Genomic DNA, 20,232 nt, shown 5'->3' with positions numbered 1-20,232 from the left:
AATTTGTTGCAGCTGCTTGAGAAAAAAAAAATCTGTATCAGCCAAACTTCTGACAATAGGGTTGAGCTAGAATAGAATAACTAAACAGAGATAAATATGCAAATCCTGGTTCATTATCCTTAACTTTGCCTATGGCCTTTGTTAAATAGCCACCATTGTAGAGCAAGAAGAGAACAGAAGCATCCCATGAGATTAATTAAGACTAGCTAGACAGCTCTAGTTAATAATTCAGGCAAGGATTAACCAAGGCTTCAAACTTCCCTCCCTGCCATTGTTTTTATTTCTCATTAAAAAAACTAATTTAATTATGCTCTTTGAAAAGAGAATGTATAACTTTAAAAATACATCTTCTGCTTAGCATTAAATGAATGAAAATGACCACAAGAAATGTGTATTAACTAAGCTTGTTAGCTAACATTTCCCATCCATATCCACTGCAAGGTGAATACCCTTGGTATTTAGATCCTAAGCAAAAGAATTTAAGAAAAATAAAGTTAACTCACTGGCATGTTCCAAAGGCAGCAATGTTTTATAAGTAAATGGGATATGAAATCTTTGAAAGGTTGTATTTTGTTATTGGATAATTAAAGCAATTTATTTTATTACTTATTACAGAGTACCAAAAACATGTAATAACTTTGTAAATACTTGCCTGATTTGTCTGGCTACTCAGATATGGCTCAAAATCATCATCATTTACTGCATCCTTTTGATGAATCGAACCGTTTTGCACTGAAACTGAAATGCAACTAAAATTAGAAATAACATAAAAGCATTGTGCATGACTCTGAACATCTAATGGAAATCATAACATTTTAAGGTAAATCATAATAGGTAACATGCATGTATTGTGGAATCCTTAAATCAAAAAGCCGCAAAGGATTGGCACTCTGTATTTGAAGGATCATCCAGAAAAGAGATGAAAATGGGAAAATATTACATAAATAGGTGAAGGGTGAGCTTTATACATTCTATGGCCACAGATTAGAATATAAAGCAAGAAAAAAAACAGGTAAGCCTGAAACATTATTTGTAGGAAGGTCCTAATGAAAACAAACTAATTTGGAGAAGTATGTACATCAGAACAAGAGAACTTCAACGGATTCATACAGAACTGCAAATACAGCACTGATCTGTCTTTAAACAGTTAAAGTGTTATTAGCGTTATACAGCACCTTATATGTATACTAAGTTATCTAATTACCTTGTATAGTATTCCATGACAAGAAATTTTTCCCTTAAGTTCATGAGAGAGAATAGATGAATGGCTTACTGGAAGTGGCCAATTTAATTTTTCTATACTGAAACAGATTGAATAACAGCAAAAACCCCAGCTTTGCTGTTATAATTCTCTTTCTGGTACAGTGACATCCCAACATATATCTACAATAGCTTTATTTAAAAAACGAAATCTGCAAATGCTTGTATTAAATAAAAGTAGTTATTTCTATTTGTTTTATATGTAAGGAATCTCAGACTCAATCACACAATCACTATGTAAATATACTTAGTAAAAATTTCCAACTGAAATTCAGTGATATAATATTGACCTATGGACAAATGGCCAGATCTCCTACATATTATGTCAAATGTAGCTTTTTAACCTGATTCAGGGGTCTGACAAAAATTATTTTTTTAAAGCCAATACCAATTTCAACCAATAAAAACCATAATATAAAAGGAACTGGTCCTACAAATGTGGCTTTTATAATCTGCCTGTGTATTGTTCCATGTCTGTCTGTTCTCTACAAAGATATCACAATGCATAAGCAAGAATTTCAAGACAAATATATCATATATTCACAATATTTCCAAGTGATCTACTTGGTTTCCACTTCTAGCAACAAGCAGCAATGAATTTTGTAAGAAGTGAAATTACACTGGATGCACCCTAAAGGTATAGATAGGGATTAGATAGCAACCTGCCAAATCCTTATAAAAAGTTTTAATTCCAATCTTAAAATTAAAAAAAAAAAGGGGGGGGGAATAAATGTTTTCAAAGGGTAGTGCTTGGTGCATTCCTGGTAACTAGAATGGATATTAAGCTTTATAATTTAACTTGCTAATAAAACAACTCACAAATATATAACTCTAACTCCACTGAGCATCTAGTTTTCATATTAGGTATTGCGTCCCTATATTACAATGATTATGCTGAGATTTAGACTCTGTTCTAATTGAAAGCAGATTGTTCAGCTATATATCCAAAGTATCTCACCTTTTGTTCTGATAAGCTTTTTGGTCTGTAATAGTTACTCAAACATTTAATATACATCAGTGATAAGTATTTTCTTTTTGCCACAAATAGTCAATTTTGGAGAAGAGAAAAATTTGCCAAAAATCCGGGTTGCAAAATAGATATAAATACAGATATCAAGAGAATATATGTAGCTCAGGGTTGAACTGCAGTCTTTAATGCTCTCTGAGCTTGGTTGTTTGTTTGCAGATGTTTCATTAACCAATTAGGCAACATTATCAGTGTCAGTACCTAGTGCAGGGGTCCCCAACCACCGGTCTGCGGACCGGTACCGGGCCGCGGAACAACTCCTACCGGTCCGCTGGCTTGTTAAGCGCCGCCATCTTTTTGATGAAAAAGTGCTTCCGGTGAGCTTTTCCGGTAGAAAGCTCACCGGAAGCACGCTTTCATCAAAAGATGAGCGGCGCAAGCTCGTGAGCTTTTCCGGTAGAAAGCCATTTCTACCTGGAAAAGCTCACCGAGCGCTGCGCTATCTTTTTTGATGAAACGTGCTTCCGGTGAGGTCACCGGAAGCACTTTTTCATCAAAAAGATGGTGGTGCCCAGCTGATGCCGGCACCGGTCGCGGCGCCCAGCTGATGCCGGTACCGGGCCGCGGCGTAAAAAAGGTTGGGGATCACTGACCTAGTGCATTGATGGTGTTACCCAATTGGGCAATGAAACAAACAACCAAGTTCAGACAGCACCAAAGATTCCACAATAAGCTCTATTGCAGTCCTATATGACGCTCAAGAATGACATTTTCATTTCATTGGTTTCTTTAAAATTCTATTTCTAACATACTTTCAATTTCATCTTTTCTTCATTGGACTTTTTTCTTGAATTCTTTCTACACACATTTTTGTAAACTACAGGCTTTTTAAAAGCTTTTTCTCTGCTCAAAGCATTGAATCTTCTATCACGATTTACATCCCTTTGCACAACTCCTATACTGAGGGGGGGGGGAGAAATGGGCTTGTTAAAAACCACAAGCCAAAAATATAAGTCATATAATATTGCAAATGCAAACACTAACTTTAAAATTAATAATATTCAAAACAAGTACATACCAAAATTGGTACAATTCATTCTAATAGAATATCTGACAGAGTAAGCAAAAGAAAAAGATGTAAATGTGCGATACAATTTTTAGAGAAAGGCAAAATTCTCTACCAAGTATTTCAGAAAAAGACAACAGCAGTTTATCCTGTGATTCACCTTACAAGAAATCAACTATGCCATCGAACAGGACCATAAACATATGCTACTAGCTCATAAGAACTAAAACATATTTTTAAAAAATATCAAATCAATAACAGTTATGTCTCAGAACAAATTTTGAACAAAAGATTAATTTACTCCCTAACTGAAATGTAGCTGTTATAAATCTAAACCACAAAGTAGAAACCACAATTACTATTAATTCAATATTCAGTGGTTAAAAATGAATATATATAGAATTTAAAGGATTGGTACTCTGTTTCATTGAAGGACATTTTAACTATCATCATGAAGTTCGGTCATAGCTATTTAAAAATAATTTAAAAGAATTACAAATACAAATAAAAACAGTGTATTCCTTAGTTCTTGGTATTTCTTTCCATATATTAAAATATAATTTTTAAAAAATCTTGTTTTTTCCTTGATTTATTGCTTTAATATATTGTAATCAACCATAGTTACCTCAATAATTGAAGTGGCTTATAAACTGAATAAATACTAAATAAATAATGGGCTTTACTTCTATTAACAATTTATTTTAAAAATTAAAATAAAATGTTCTGTGCAATGCAATATCAGAGTAACACTTTTGGATTTTATTGAGAATTCTAATATGAGCAATCTGACATTTATTCTATAGATACATTTTTATCAATTATTAAATACTAATAATTATATAAAGTATAATGAAACTAGTAACTCATTTTAATATATTTAGATCTTTTACTTGTAAATGAGCTGAACACATACATTTAGAGCCATAATAATAATAAACTGCCAAGATCTTGTCATAAGCCATGAATGATTAAAACTAGAACATTACTATTTGCCATCTTAATTTATATTATGAACTGTGTATAACCATATTACTACCAGTGTTTTAATTTATTAAGTTATTAAGTTAACTTTATTAAGTTCAGACCAGCGTCTGAAAAGAAAATACAGCTTTGCTTTCAGCTCATTGCCTCTATCCCTGTAGTTTAATCCATATCCAAAATATTCCCTAAAATACTATCAGCATATGTATCTTTTGCATAAATAAATTCATAAATCTTTCAACTGTCTGTTTTGTAACACTTTTAGGCATCACATCTTTCTTACTATTTGATGTTATTTTAATGATGTTTTTTTTTACATTTTATGGTGCTTTTTAAACATGTAAATCCTCTGGGGAATAATCTTTAAAACAAGAAGTATGGACTGTAGGGCATTTATAGAAATTATTTCTGTATATTTCTCAGATGTGGAAATGTTTAAACAATACATTTATATATCCTTTTGCTGAGAAATAAGCCAAACTGAGATGACTGAGTATATTCCAGAAAAAAGGTATCGCAGTCATTTCCTCATTTCATCCTTCAAACTTGAAAGTGTTCATTGTTATGGATGCTATCAATTTTAATAGTTCTAAAGCAGTGATCCCCAACCTTTTTTACGCCGCGGCCCGGTATCCCCAACCTTTTTTATGGCGCGGCCCGGTACCGACATCAGCTGGCGCCGCCATCTTGTTTTGATGAAAAGTGCTTCCGGTGAGCTTTCTACCCGGAAAAGCTCACCGGAAGCACTTTTTCATCAAAACAAGATGGCGGCGCCCAGCAAGCCAGCTGCCCGGTAGGACTTGTTCCACGGACCGGTACCGGTCCACAGACCGGTGGTTGGGGACCCCTGTTCTAAAGAACTATTGGCAAAGAACTGTAAGAATTGTCACAAATAACAAACTCTGTTGGATTTATCATTTCAATGATGTGGATACTGATATCACACAGTTTTTGTTAACACAGTACACTGTGAATATAATCTTACATGTTGATGCAAGGTTTTGCAAGCCTTGTACACCTTCCTTTTTATCTACACAAGGCCAAACCATGCACAGGCTTTAGTTACTGGAATCCAGGTATAAAAGCTGACAGTGGTCATTCGCAAACAAATAAAAAGAACAAAAATGGCTTACTTAAGAAGCTATCAGGGAGAAAATTGACAACTGTACCAAATCACCAGAGAAGTCTTTGGAATGCTATTTTTAAAAACAAAAGTTTTTAATTGTAAGTTAGCTTAAAAATAGATTTAAACAGCTTTCCCATTACAAAAACTCCATCATTTTTCCTCAAAACACCCATATTTAGATATATCCTGATCAATGTGAAATGAATAAAGGGGATGCTGGAGAAAAATTGTCCAAGCCAAGCAGAAATCCAGCCTATGTATCCAGGCTACTTTCCCCACTTCTTTTGAAATTTAAAAACTCTACCTCAAATCTAAAGGCCTTCCTCCTGAGCTTTCAAGGAATGGAATGAAAAGGAAATGAAAATATTTTTTTATGAATTTCCTTAAATTAATCCATTTTAGCATCTAAGATAAACTTTTAGATGCTAAAATGAACTGCAAAAATATGTATTTATAGCAAATATAATTAAAGTTGAATGGTACTTGAGACACTTAATATCTGAACTGGAAAATCAATAAGCAAAAGAAAATAATAAAGAACCTATGTCATTTGAACAGTTGATTAGTCCTATTTGTTCTGATGGCAGAAATAAAGAAAATGGCAAAATATTCAGGTAATTCAATTTTATTAGAAATGCAAACAAAATTGCAGAATTTCATTGTAGTCTAATGAATCATATACTATATAATAAAAGTTGTCAAACAAATGAATATCCTCAGTCCCTATAGTCTTTTTTCAGATTAATTAATTATACTCTGCTTAACTGGGATTATAAGAAAAGAAAAATCATCTTACCTTTATTTCCCTGTCCTTTAGGTCTCTGTTAGCAATGAAATAAAATAACAATAGATGAATTAAATGTATAAAATAAGCCATCTTATTTTAAAACAGGTAAATACAAAGACCTAAGCATCTAATGAATTCTAAACAGGTTAGTTCGTGGAATATCACAAGAACTACACACTTTAAAAGATAACAGTTTAATATTTAAACATAAAAGAAAACGTACATTATTAGCAGCATAAGCAATAAGACATAAACATATTAGAACTTTATTTAAGTGCTAAATTTATCATTAAAGCATAGCTAAAAATTAACATTCCACTATAATATGACTATAAACACTCCACTGTATGTTATTCCTGTTTTCTCCTCTATCCCATTAAACTTAGTGACTTTGGAATTGTAATCATTTTCTTATATTGGTGAAGCAAAATAATCAATGCAGAATCTGAGAGTGCCTGGTTTTGATGTCTATTAAATTGGCTATTCATTACAGACCTCCACTATCAATTATTTTTTTAAAAGGTAATGTGTACACAGAGGGAGAGAGAAGTCCATTAAATGGTTGCAAGGAGCACAATGGGAAGAACAGCCCAAGAAGATAAAGATAAAAGGTGGAATGTTAAAAGCATATGAGTGAAAACAACAAAATTAGGAAAGGAAAAAAAATAAACAAGAAACAGTGTTATGAAAAACATAGCACCGTTATTAAACAAAGCCATACTATCTACAAAAATAGCGGTATCACCCTAAGGCGACAAATGAGCAAGAAAAATAAATAGGGGAGGGGGGGGGCAGAGAGAGAAGAAAAGAAGAGGGGCAACAAAAGGTCAGCAGATAATACTGTATAATGGAGAGCAAACGGCAACGACTATTAAGAATTCCTCAGAGCCACGTCCAACTACAGTCAGGGAGGGCAGAATATTTGGCCAGAGGCCAGGCCGAACAAGGAAAGGACCGGAGCTCGTAGATGTTAGGAGACTAACGAATAAGCTGCCCTCCCGTGAACACAAGCAATGGAACCGTTGAGCCTCGGTAGGAAGGCCCCAGGCCAAGCGGCCTCCAGGCCTGCAGAAGGGGCGGTCCTGGGAGCAGGGGAGGAGTCCCACGGTCTCGGATGTAGCGGGCTCGGATCCCCGCTATGACCAACGGAAGGAAGGCGGGACGAGGGGATCCTCCACTCGGGAACCACGAAGCCGCAAGAAGGCGGTACCTGGTCGACGCTGGTGGCTGACATTCTTCACGGGGAGCCGCAATCCCCCTCACCCCGCTCCGCTTGGGCCTCCTCCTTCTCTCCCTCAGGTCGTCGTGGTCGCTGTTTTCCGCCTCCTCTACTCTCCCCTCCGCCGCTGGCTGATTGTCTCCGCAGCCCGGACCCTCCTGTCCTGGTCAGTGCCTCCCAAAGCCACCCGCCGGTCGCAGCACGACTTCCCACCTCTACTCCGGGCTCCGGGCTTTCCCACAATGGCGGACGCGCTCCGGCTCCTACTTCCGCTCCGCGGCACCCTGACCTTCCGTTCTTCCCTCCCCCCCCCCCCCACTGCTGACGACGTTGACGCCTGACCTTTCCCTTTCCTTTTCCGCTTCAAGTCACGTGAGGGGGGGAAAAGTAACAGGGAACGGATTTTCGCGCGTGCGTCAAAGGCGCGCTCGAGGTCCCGTATAGAGGAAGCGCCTCTTTAGGGGTGGGGGGGAAAATGGGCCGCTGGCGCAGGCGCAGTAAGAGCTGGCTGGACTGAAGAGGAAGTGAGGCTTGCGTTTCGGGTTTTGAGCCGTCTGCGAGGCTGGCAGGAGCTGGGCAGTTGCTTTTCGAAGGGAGGCTGTTGGGAAGAAGGGTCACCTGCGGCCTTCAGTTCGCCAGCCGCCTGTACGTACAGAACAAGGGCTCTTTTTCAGGGTGTGGTTGAAGGGTTGGAGCCGTACAGCTTCCTGGCCGGTGGGGGGGGGGGTCGCCTTTGAGAAAAGGGTGCGTGTTCGGGTTGGGGACTAACATTGTCCTGGTTGTGATTGTGACTCGTCTGGCTGTGGACTTCGAAGCGGCCCTTCAGGGCAAGGCCGAAGTGGGACAAAGAAGGTGGGAAAGGAAGGTGTGCCCTTGCTTTGTATTCCGAGCCTTTTCTGGCCCGTCTCCCATTGTTGAAAGGAGATCGGACGAAAGAGCTTGGATGCGAGCGAGGTACGGACAACATGCCTACAGTAAGAACAGGAGAGCCTGCAGAGGCTTCTTCCCAAAACTGATTCTGTGACAAAAGAGGCATTTGGACCGATTGACGATGGAGTTGGGATTAGGGCGGATAGCCAGGATCTTAAAAATAGGCTTTGTCTGGAGGTCCTCTAATTTAGGCTTAATGAAAGGGAGGTACTCGCTGTAGTTCAGGAGGGGCAGGAAGTGGTTAGGGAATATTTGCATATATATGGTCTTCACCTTCATACTAGCATTATTAGTTATTCATAGATTAATGGAGAACTGAATTTCACGAGTCATTTATTTGGGGATTCATTTTTTATTGCTGAACTATGACATGGCATGAAAAAAACAAGGTTGGCTCTGTTTCCATTTGCATTTTTAATCTTTTTTTCTGAGAATATCTGTCCTTGGCCCCCCCTATACAAGTTTTATTTTCCTCCTTAAGCTCACCATTGCTTCAGGATATGTTAAATTTGTTTTGCTTTACTACTTGTTATTTTAGAGCCGAAGTCAGATGAACTGTTGGAGCGATTGAAGATGTTTTGGATTTTGGGAGGCAAACATCTGTATTTATTAATTGATTATATATTTATATGGCCAGCCAACTCCTCCCTGATCACCAACTAATCTCATCCTTTACTCTCATCAGCACTTTGTTTTTCCGAATTCTGTTTTTTTCACTCATTTCTTCCTCCACCTCCACCCCCCTTTCTTGTTTAGCACCAACATCTCCAGGCTTTCTACAGCTTAGAGAAGAGGACAGCTTTACTAAAGTATTTAGGAGAGAAGACTGGTTAATAGCTCTATTAATGTATTCTGAAATTACCAGATTGTTGCTATTTTATTTTTAAAATAATTATTTTTACTATTCCAGAACACTCATAAGCAATCAACCAAGAAGAATGGGACACATCCTTTAAATTACTTTTTAAAATGGCCAGCAATTTTAAACATAGGAACCAGACATTTGAAACGGTAGAAAAGTTAAAAATTATCACAAAATAACTCCTAGTCTATGAATGTTCATTAGCGGAACAAAACAGTTTTAAAAAATGAATCTCCATATATAAATGAAATAATTCCACTTTTTTCCATTTTGAATGCTGCTTTGCCTACCGGTAATGAAGGTAGTCCTCAATTGACAACAATTTGTTTAGTGGCCATTCAGAATTATAAGTGTATTGAAAAGAGTGACTTATGGCCGGTTTTCTTTCATACAACTGTTGCAGCATACCCACATGTGATCAGAATTTGGATGCTTGACAACTGGCATGTATTTATGACGGTTGCAGTGTCCCAGGGCCATGTGATTATTTTTTGTGACCTTCTGACAAGCAAAGTTAATGGGAAAGCCAGATTCAATTAAGAACGTGTTACTAACTTAACAGCTGCAGTGATTCACTTAATTGTGGCAAGGAAGTGGTAAAAAGGGGCAAAGCTAACTCTTGCTTTGGGCTCAGTTGTGATCTTAAGTTGAGGACTTGTACTAAACAGAAAGGAAAAGGTCAGATATATTAACCATCTAGACATCATAGAAGAATGCCAAATGCCATTCCAAGATAAAATCATGATCTTACATTTTCCAAGGTTACTGCACAGTAAATTGTTGACAGTACAATTAACTGGAAGCAGACTGATAAACTAGAAATGCTTTTTAATAATTTGCACCAAGTTTTTGAAGAAAATAGTCTGAAAGCTGGAACAAAATATACAACTAAATAATATATTGATGGGAGAGATAACCAATTGAAGAAATACATAGAATCACATTCTAATTACTTATTCCAAAGAATAACAATTTTTAATGAATATACTCTCTCCCACCAAATTGAATGATTCTTTAGGTAGAAAAATAGTACTTAGTACTTAGACTTATATACTGCTACACAGTGCTTTACAACCCTCTAAGCAGTTTACTGACTCAGCATATTACCTTCAACTGTCTGGATCCTCATTTTACTGACCTGAAAAGGCTGAGTCAATCTTGAGAGCATGAGAATCAGTCAGCAGAATTAGTATTGCAGGCTGAGAATTAGCCTGCAATATTGCATTCTAACCACTGAACCCCACTTAAATACTAGCAATAGTAAAGGGGAAGGATCTTTAGGCAACAATTCTGCTGTTTTTATGTTGGTTTAAAAAACAAAATGACTGCTGTGCTGTTTTAGACCAAGAAAAAGCATACTTGCCCCAGGTGTTCCTGAGGATAGCTGCACAGATTTTAGATAACATTTTTCAGGATAAGACTTTATCCCTTGTGGCTTACTTTCTCATTTTGACCTGGAGTCTGCCATTAAGATAAAATGTTAAGTATAGCAGGCATAAAATACAAAGCAATAAATAGCTTAAGAGACATGCTAGCAAAGCAAAATCTCCAGTAAAATAAACTAAAAGGAGTAGATCAATGGCTGCTGTCCTGAAGAATTTGCATATAGGGATATGAAAGCCAGTTTGATGTAGACGTTAAGACATCAGAGACACAGTTCTAATTCTACACGAGGAATAAAGCAGTTGGATGATCTTGAGCCAGTCATTTTGTCTCATCCCTAGGAAGGAGACAATGGCAGACCCCTTCTGAAAAACCTTGCCAAGAAAACTCAGGGACTTGTCTAGGCAGAATCTGAGAGTTGGATACAATTGAATAGAAGAAAAATAATATAACTATTATCAATTATATATCTTATGTCACCGGCTCAGTTCTTGGGTAGCTTCAGAACTAATCGGTAAATAAGACCTTACGCTAGCTTTAAAATGTTTCTCAATTATCTCAAGAGAAAATTATTTCAATTAAGTTAAAGGTAGATGTTAGAATTTCTTATATAAGTAGGCTGAGAAAAATCACATTTTTTACAAATGTTATGAATACCACAATACCTTTCTGCATTCACTACTGCAAACCAAGTTAACATAGATTGATTACAAGGAACACATACAGATTTATTAACTAACTTCAGCTAACCTTCATATTAAATTTCACCCTCCCCCCCTCTTTTAAACCCTGGTAGGGTATGTGTTAAAGAAATGAAAATTTCCTACTATTCCTATTCATTGGATTTGGTTCAATATATATTAACAGGATGATATAAAATTAAAACCAATGTAGATTATTGATAGCAACAAAAAGGAGCCCCTAGCTCAGGGGTGTCAAACTCATGGTGTCACATCATGTGATGTATCGCAACTTTTTTCCCTCTTCCTAAACGGCTTGGGCATGGCCAGCGTGTGATGCATCCAGCCCATGAGCTATGAGTTTGACACCCCTGGCCTACCTCCAGTTTTTATAGTAAAGAATTTGGTTGAGGGAAAAATCACCATGACTGAGATTAATTTTTTTTAAAGTCTATAGTAAATTATAGATATAAATTATTTATTTACTTGTTTAGTTAATTTATTAGCCCCTTCATTTGCCAAAGCAATTATTTCATTTCTATTGTATTTTGGTCTGTAGCCTAATAAACATTTTCTCCTGTTTTCAGTTTTCTGCCCCCCCAAGGGATTTCTGTGGTCTATTTTGTTCTTCTCATCCTGCTACTCTCACATTCTAAGCAAGAGATCTAATTCTCAAGCAAGGTACCTTGCATGTTTAATTCTCCATGACTAATTATCATCATGGCTAAATCTGCCTCCCTCATTTCTGGAGCTGTTCTATCCTTGTGTCTTCCAATATATTTCTATTTTAATTTTTATACTGTGCAAATAAGATATACTAGGAAGGGAAGACTTTTTAGCCTAAAAAAATCCATGTAGGATTATAAAACCATAATCTACCCTCTTCTCCCACCTGATTCCTTCTGCAAACTGTTACGGATATTTTGCCTATTGGTTAATGAAGACAACAAAATTGGATGTGGTGGTGGGGAAACATTATGGTATACTCAAATCAGGACACCACCATTTGGCAGTAACTGAAAACAGTCATAGAGATAGCAGATACAGCAAATTAGTGTTTGTTTCTGTTTCTGAGGCAGCTGTCTTACATTGTGAGTAGCTCACAATTGCCTTTAGGTGTTTTACAATTGCCTTTTTAGGTGATTTTATTGTCACAAACAGAAAATGAAAGTATTCTTAGAGTAAAAAAATGTGCTGATATTTTAACAATAATAATTTAAATTTTTATATGGATTTGTTATTCCTATTGGATGCTATGCTGTTTTGTAAAATACAGCCATTAAAGTATCTTGGTTTTTTTAAACAGGTATGTTGTTTTTCTAAGGATGGTTATATAATCATTTTGGTAATAGTATTATTGAACCTATTTTTTGTTTGCCAGTTTAATGTTTAGTAATTTTTATTTCATATGCTCATGATAATAATGAATAGATGACAATTATACACTGCTCAAAAAAATAAAGGGAACACTTAAACAACACAACGTAACTCCAAGTCAATCACACTTCTGTGAAATCAAACTGTCCACTTAGGTAGCAACACTGATTGACAATCAATTTCACATGCTATTGTGCAAATGGAATAGACAACAGGTGGAAAGCATAGGCAGTTAGCAAGACATCCCCAATAAAGGAGTGGTTCTGCAGGTGGTGACCATAGACCACTTCTCAGTTCCTATACTTTCTGGCTGATGGTTTGGTCACTTTTGAATGCTGGGGGTACTTTCACTCTTGTGGTAGCATGAGACGGAGTCTACAACCCACACAAGTGGCTCAGGTAGTGCAGCTCATCCAGGATGGCACATCAATGCGAACCATGGCAAGAAGGTTTGCGGTGTCTGTCAGCGTAGTGTCCAGAGCATGGAGGCACTACCAGGAGACAGGCCAGTACATCAGGAGACGTGGAGGAGGCTGTAGGAGGGCAACAACCCAGCATCAGGACCACTACCTCCGCCTTTGTGCAAGGAGGGACAGGAGGAGCACTGCCAGAGCCCTGCAAAATGACCTCCAGCTGGCCACAAATGTGCATGTGGCTGCTCAAACGGTCAGAAACAGACTCCATTTGCCAGAGAACACCAAGATTGGCAAATTCGCCATTGGCGCCCTGTGCTCTTCACAGATGAAAGCAGGTTCACACTGAGCACATGTGACAGACGTGACAGGGTCTGGAGATGCCGTGGGGAACGTTCTGCTGCCTGCAACATCCTCCAGCATGACCGGTTTGGCAGTGGATCAGTAATGTTGTGGGGTGGCATTTCTTTAGGGGGCCGCACAGCCCTCCATGTGCTCGCCAGAGGTAACCTGACTGCCATTAGGTACCGAGATGAGGTCCTCAGACCCCTTGTGAGACCATATGTTGGTGCGGTTGGCCCTGGGTTCCTCCTAATGCAAGACAATGCTAGACCTCATGTGGCTGGAGTGTGTCAACGGTTCCTGCAAGATGAAGGCATTGATGCTATGGACTGGCCCGTCCGTTCCCCAGACCTGAATCCAATTGAGCACATCTGGGACATCATGTCTCACTCCATCCACCAATGCCACATTGCACCACAGACTGTCCAGGAGTTGGGAGATGCTTTAGTCCAGGTGTGGGAGGAGATCCCTCAGGAGACCATCCGCCACCTCATCAGGAGCATGCCCAGGCATTGTAGGGAGGTTATACAGGCACATCGAGGCCACACACACTACTGAGCCTCATTTTGACTTGTTTTAAGGACATTGCATCAAAGTTGGATCAGCCTGTAGTGTTTTTTTCCACTTTAATTTTGAGTGTAACTCCAAATCCAGACCTCCATGGGTTGCTCAATTTGATTTCTATTGATAATTTTTGTGTGAGTTTGTTGTCAGCACATTCAACTATGTAATGAACAAAGTATTTAATAAGAATATTTTATTCATTCAGATCTAGGATGTCTTATTTTTGTGTTCCCTTTATTTTTTTGAGTAGTGTATATTCAAAATTGCCAATTTCTCTTCACACTGCAAATATTTCTAATGATCTCTATCAATAGTCTATCTCAATGGTTCTCAACCTGTGGTCTGTGGATTCCGGCTGTGGGACTGCGATGTCATCACAGGGAATCCACAAAGGCTTAAATAAATAATGTAAATCTTAAGTCTTGGGTTATTTAAAGGAAGAGTCCATGGTGAAGAAAAGGTTGACCACTGATCTATCTAGACCTGCATCATATTCTTTTCTAACTGCTGCAAAAATTGTATCTGATAGAGAATATGCCTCTACTTTCATTTTTCCTTTGGGACATCTGATGGATAAATCTGCTATCAAAGGAGAACTTACTGAAAATATACTTTAGTTTTGATAAATTAGTGTATAGAATTATAAAGATTATAAAGAATGTCCAGTTTCATGTGCTAGTTGTTATGGCATCTAGCTCAGCGTTCACCAACTGGTGGGCTGCGAGAAAATTTTGGTGGGCCGCAGAGAAATCTCACCCCCAGAGCATCCCCCAAAGCAATTAATCCAGGCTGCGCAGAAACACAAGGCTACACCGCCCACATGGCCCACGGGAACCTTCCCTGCCCACTCATTCCTTACCGGGCAAACTTGCCTGCTAAGTTGCTATTTTTCCTTTTTCCAACCATCAGTTGTTCTGCTGTGCTGGGAGATTTAGATTAGCTAGGAAGCAGGAAATGGTTGGATTTCTTGCTTTCTAGCTAATCTTTAGATCTTGTCTCTGCTTTTAAGCACTGTCGAACTTCCCTTAGGACTGAAAGTTCTATTATTCAGTGAAGACTCACAGCTAGCAAATTTTATGTGACAGACTAAGCTAGCCATTGGCAGATAGATATAGATCACTGAATGATTCTGTGAGCAACTTAATCTGCCTGCCTGCTTTGCATGATTTTGGGTAAAAGTTGCTCTTTTTTTATAAAAAAATCAATATTTATATAAATATTTATAATATTTACATACAAGCCATGCCCAGCGAGTCACAGGACCACCAAGACACACCCACAAATTAGGCCATGCCCACAGAACCGGTTAGTGGTCCCTGGGATTTAAAATTATGAGTTTGGTGGTCCCTGAGGTCCAAAAGGTTGGCGACCCCTCATCTAGCTGATTGTCTTGCACTTCTTTAGTGGTGGGAATGCTGTATTTCCAAATCCAAAAAAACCTTTCCCTTTTCACTTTCATTCGCTGCTTCCGAATCTTCTTTGGGAGCGATGTATCTTTTATAAGATTTAAATTCCAGGATACCTCAGTTGTTGCTTCTTATCCCGGCCAGCCAAAACTTTCACTTCTTAACTTCCTCCTGCACTTTCTTTTCCGGATGAGTGCTTCTTTGAGGCGGCCATTTCTGACCGCCGCTCTTACCGCCTTCGGGAAAGGGAGTTTAGCCAGCTGGGGAGGAAAGATGCGGCTTCCCTCGACCCTGCTGGGATCTCCCCCCTCTTCGCACACCTCTACGGGGTGGCTTAGCCCCGAAGCCGAGTGGCTCGGGACGCTCCAGCAGCGAGCCCAGGCAGAAACCGTGCACGATCGCGGATTCCTGCCTGCCTCCGAAGCCCTGTAAACCGGAACTCCTCCTGTCTTCTCTGGTTCTTGTTAAATATAGATCAATTGGCGACTTACACAGTTTTATGTTGATAAATCTGCAGAGTTCAACTTTACTTACTGTTAACTCACTGAGAAAATAAGCCTACTTTAAACATAAGCTTATTTAGGTAAGCACTAAGGCAACAAATGTATTCTGCAATTTACATTCCAGGAAATAATAGGAACTGCTCTTCTAGCTATAACATAGACTAGAAGCTGACTAAATTTAGAGCCAGTAGTGTGGTGGTTAAGATCCAACTTTAGCCTTAAATACTCACTGGGTAACTTTGGTTCAGTCATTATCTCTCGGCTCAGCCTACCTCAGAAGTTTGTTATTGTGGGGAAAAATGGGGGAGGGCATGCAATACATAGTATCTTTGCTCCTGGTCAAAAGGTGTATTTCAGATACAACAAAAATAAAATTTATGACAATTATCCAAAGAAAATCAGTGTTGTTTAAAAAGAATGTGCATAGTACAGTGTGGTTAGCACTCTTCCTTGTTCTGTGGTTCATCAGTTGGAAGCACATGCAGTGGACTTTTACTTTCATGTGTTTTACTCATATGTTTTTTTTTACTCCTAGACTACTTGTTTATTTGGAAGTTTGGTTTTCCCTGCCTATAGCCAACCATGAGCCCAGCTGATGCCAAGCGCTGTGGGACCAAGCGTCGGAAAAATAAAAAAGGAGGTGGCCTTAGCCCATCAAACCTAGCTGGAGTCTTTGAGGTCAAATCTATAGGACCATCTTCCAATATTGCCCCTTCCTGCTCCTCTTGCTCCTCCTCAACCCCATCTACTTCTACCGTAGCCTTCCTGCAGTCTCCCAGTACCAACACAGCTTCTTCTAGCACTGAAAATGGGCTTCTGGCAGTAGCTGCCACAGCTCCCAACTTGATTCCTAGTGAAAGAATGAAGAAGGCCGAGTTTCAGAAAAAGCGCTGTGGAGGAACAATTAATTCTAGACAAACTTGTAAAAGAAACACAGTTAGTAACACGGGTCCTGAAACAACTTCCCAAGAACCAATTGACGTTGAAGTTAACACATGTGAAGAAGTAGTTGACCTGACTTGTGAATCTTCAGAACCAGTAGTAGTTGATCTGACACACAATGATTCAGTTGTGATCGTTGAAGAAAATGTTTGTCAACCACAAAATCAAGAATTTAGAAATCAACTCCCTGACAGCTGTATATTAAGCAGTGATGATGATGAACCAAGAGATGAAGTGATTTTAACTAGTACACTAACTAAAGAATTGGAATTATTAGAAGATGATGTTCCAAGTTCACACCGTTCAGGTACTGTGAGTTGCCCAATTTGCATGGATGGCTATTCAGAGATTATTCGGAATGGACGGCTCATTGTATCAACGAAATGTGGTCATGTCTTCTGTAGCCAGTGTCTCCGGGATTCACTAAGAAATTCTAATTCTTGCCCAACTTGTAGGAAGAAACTTGGCTACAAACAGTATCATCCAATTTATATATGAAACTTAGATCCTTCTATAAAAAATCTAAACTGTACTCTTCTGAATGCTTCATATACCTATATTTTCAGCAACAATAGAATACTATTTCCCAGATGCAACAATTAATGTGCAGACCATTATGTACTTTTATTAGCTTTCTTTTTTTTTAAAGGTTAATTGTATGAAGTTGGCTTTATAGTCCACCAAAGTATGTAGATGTTTCAAGGACAGTTAGCTACAATGAAAGCAAAATGGTATTGCCATGCTCTTTTTGAAAAATGACACCTCTTCAAGATAACATTTTTTTTACTTCAAATGACAGGATGAAAATCTGTTTAATTTGCCGAAGATACAAGTCATGCTTATGATAATGTAGGTCTACAGCCTACATTTTTCTTTTTGCATTTCATTCTCAAAAAAATTGAACCCATGTTTGTTTCCTGATTAAATTCTACCTTTTGCGTGAACTTCTGCATTTCCAAGGAGACTATATTTTGTAGCCAAGGTGCACCACATTTCTAACATTAAATGTTTAAATCTTTTATTTGGAGGCAAGTACTGGAAGACAGTAGTAAGACCATAACTAGAAAAGGTTTGACTCTAAAGTATAATCATAAAGAAATATTTCCTCCATGCACCTAACTTAACAGAAGAATAAATTGAAACCTACTTCATCACCATCACAGAACAAGGCAAAAAGAAATGTGAGTTCTGGCGTAAGAAGCTTATAGATCAAATATTTGACAGAGTGAAGATAATGAATGCTGTCTTTCAGTAAATACATTTTCATATTGTTGTATTGAAGTCATAATGGTTCTTTCAATTCTCTTCATATAGTCATAAAGTGCAGACAACATTTTTAATCCCTATACTGTCATTATTGAACTAAATATGTGCATTTTGAAAATACTAAGAAAGCCCTTATTAACCTGGTTCCCATTAACAATTAGAATGATATAGCATGAAAAATGAAATAGTAAGTTATTAAGAATTTTAGTTTGGAGTTTCATATTTTTGCTGTATGCTACACTGATGAAAAGTGTAGACCATATAGTTTCTGCATAGGTAGAAGGAAGTGAGCCATGCAGTTTGGATAGATTACTATATTACTGATGTTTGCTTATTGTATAATCATGAAGGGTTTCTTAGCAGCTACCTTCTAAATGAAAGTTATATTTATAAATTATTACAAATAAACAGCATAGAAACAATCTATCTCAGTATTAGGAATTTCAATATACAATTGAATATTTTTCCATTTTTAAATGTTAAAAATGATATGGATTTCCCTATCTGTTTATATTAGGGCAGTAAAAATTAGAGATGTGTATAAATCAGAAAGAATATTTTGTTTCCAACACAGAATTAAACCATTTCATTTTGGAGGTTCCGGCAAACTTTCTTAGGTCCTTCATAGTTCAGCTTTAGCTTTATTTATTCTAGGTTTTGGATTAATCCTGAATAGGGTAAGATTAGTACATATCGCCCCTTTCTCTGTTTCTACACTGCAGCTCCCAGTAAAGAATAAATAAAAGTCTGTATTTTCCCCCCTCTCAGCAGCTTTACTGATATTCCAGAATGACATGCCCTAATGTCCTGCTTTCCTCTTCCCTCCTTCCTTTCAGTCACCACTGCTGATGATCCAGCAAACGTTGCCGACCTGCGCCCTAAACTTCCTGGCACCTTCTTTCACTATTTTCTCTCAGCTACTGATATTCACTCCTGAAACCACTTCTGCTTGAAATGGAGTAGCTCCATTTCTTTGGTATACAGCAAATAAAATGTGTGTCTCAGTTTAGAGACACACATTTTGGACCAACCATTTCAGAATGATTTACATAAAATATGAAACCTTATTGGGAATTTCCTTTGGGAGTTGAGAGGCCTGCTAATCCACGAGCAATTCCCACATGCTTAGAGGTTGCTATATAATCAACTGAATCCATGTAATTGGCTCATTTAGATGCAATAAGAGCTATTTGCTGAAACTTAATATAAAAATAAGTTTTTATATTAGTCGGATCCAGTTTTACTTGTAAAAAATTTCACTATCCTAGGAGCACTTTTTAAAGTTTCCTATATTTCAGCTCACATATTGGTGAATCTAGAATGCTAATTAAAAATCTAGGCCCTTTAAGAAAGTTAGGTTGAATTCTACCCATTGCTTTTAAACAGCAGATTCCTTTTGATTAAATATGTTACAATCAGAATTCAAACCAATTAATCTAGTCTAACAAAAAAGCAGTACAATTTGTTAATTGTTCTATTATAATTTGTCATTCAAGTCTGCTTGGTCTAGAGTGATTTTTTTATTGCTAGCTTTTGAAAGTTCTAGTTAGCAAGCACATCAACTGTTGCAGTTGTTAAATAGGTTTGAACTATAATGTAATATTAGACAATTGTTCAGTAGTTCATACATGAGCCTCAGAGAATGTGTTATTTCTTTCTCAATTAAAATCTATATTGAAGGCTTTCGCTTCTATTTTTCCCCCAAAATCAGTCTTTTTGCTAGGGAAGGGAAAGTGCAAAAAAAATGGTTAAACATAACATTATAGCCTATGCTTTTTAGCATTTTCAAAATAAAAGCTAAACACCATTCTGAATTTGTTTTCAAGGTGATATTGATTTATACAAATATGCATAATTTTAAAAAATGGCAAATACCTGTATACCTTCTCTAAATATTAGAATCCATACTTTTTATTTATTTATATGTATCTATATCATGTTTGTGTTAGCATATTAGACAAATTTTATAATAGATAAAAGTAAAGCTTTTTACATACTTGACTCGTTCACACATTTATTATGCAAGAACATATATAGGGAGAGTCTGAATATTTAATGAAACAGGTGCTATTTATTAAAAAAAATGGTAAGAATGCTGTCATGTAATCAATTATTGTACTAAGCACCATAATTTGAATAAATGCACACCACAAAAAGA

The 20,232-nt window shown here is 37.5% G+C and overlaps 2 protein-coding genes across 8 annotated transcripts in view; one reads left to right on the top strand and one right to left on the bottom strand.

Moving 5' to 3' along the window:
* YTHDF3 (YTH N6-methyladenosine RNA binding protein F3) overlaps window positions 1–7,692 on the bottom strand; it is a 22,841-nt gene extending 15,149 nt beyond the window's left edge. The window contains exons 1-4 of one of the 4 annotated variants that reach the window (XM_087961784.1): window positions 7,398–7,692; window positions 6,197–6,221; window positions 3,306–3,337; window positions 653–738 (exon numbers count right to left, since the gene is read on the bottom strand). In XM_087961784.1, coding sequence (XP_087817910.1) covers window positions 653–738; window positions 3,306–3,324 — 105 coding nt within the window. In that variant the 5' untranslated portion in view covers window positions 3,325–3,337; window positions 6,197–6,221; window positions 7,398–7,692. The remainder of the gene's footprint in view (window positions 1–652; window positions 739–3,305; window positions 3,338–6,196; window positions 6,222–7,397) is intronic. The other 3 variants (XM_087961785.1, XM_026692151.2, XM_087961786.1) reach the window with 3 other exon arrangements.
* RNF4 (ring finger protein 4) lies at window positions 7,309–20,232 on the top strand. Of its 4 annotated transcripts, none has more exons than XR_015748919.1 (3): window positions 7,435–7,572; window positions 16,402–17,989; window positions 18,911–20,002. XR_015748919.1 is itself a non-coding variant. In XM_026692177.2 (2 exons), the coding sequence occupies exon 2, from the start codon at window positions 16,449–16,451 to the stop codon at window positions 17,304–17,306; it is 858 nt and encodes a 285-aa protein (XP_026547962.1). In that variant the 5' UTR covers window positions 7,309–7,572; window positions 16,402–16,448; the 3' UTR covers window positions 17,307–20,002. The 4 variants fall into 4 exon arrangements, 2 of the variants coding, with proteins under 2 accessions (XP_026547962.1, XP_026547954.1); XR_015748918.1 differs by lacking the exon at window positions 7,435–7,572 and adding an exon at window positions 7,897–8,051; XM_026692177.2 differs by having other exon boundaries at window positions 7,309–7,572; window positions 16,402–20,002.

This window comes from Notechis scutatus, chromosome 3 (genome assembly GCF_049901735.1).
Source record: "Notechis scutatus isolate UNSWTSFEM ecotype Mainland chromosome 3, rNotScu1.2, whole genome shotgun sequence".
In the NCBI taxonomy this organism is placed as follows: Eukaryota; Metazoa; Chordata; class Lepidosauria; order Squamata; family Elapidae; genus Notechis; species Notechis scutatus.
Note: the sequence above shows the minus strand (reverse complement) of the source record. Positions and strands in the feature narration are given on the sequence as shown.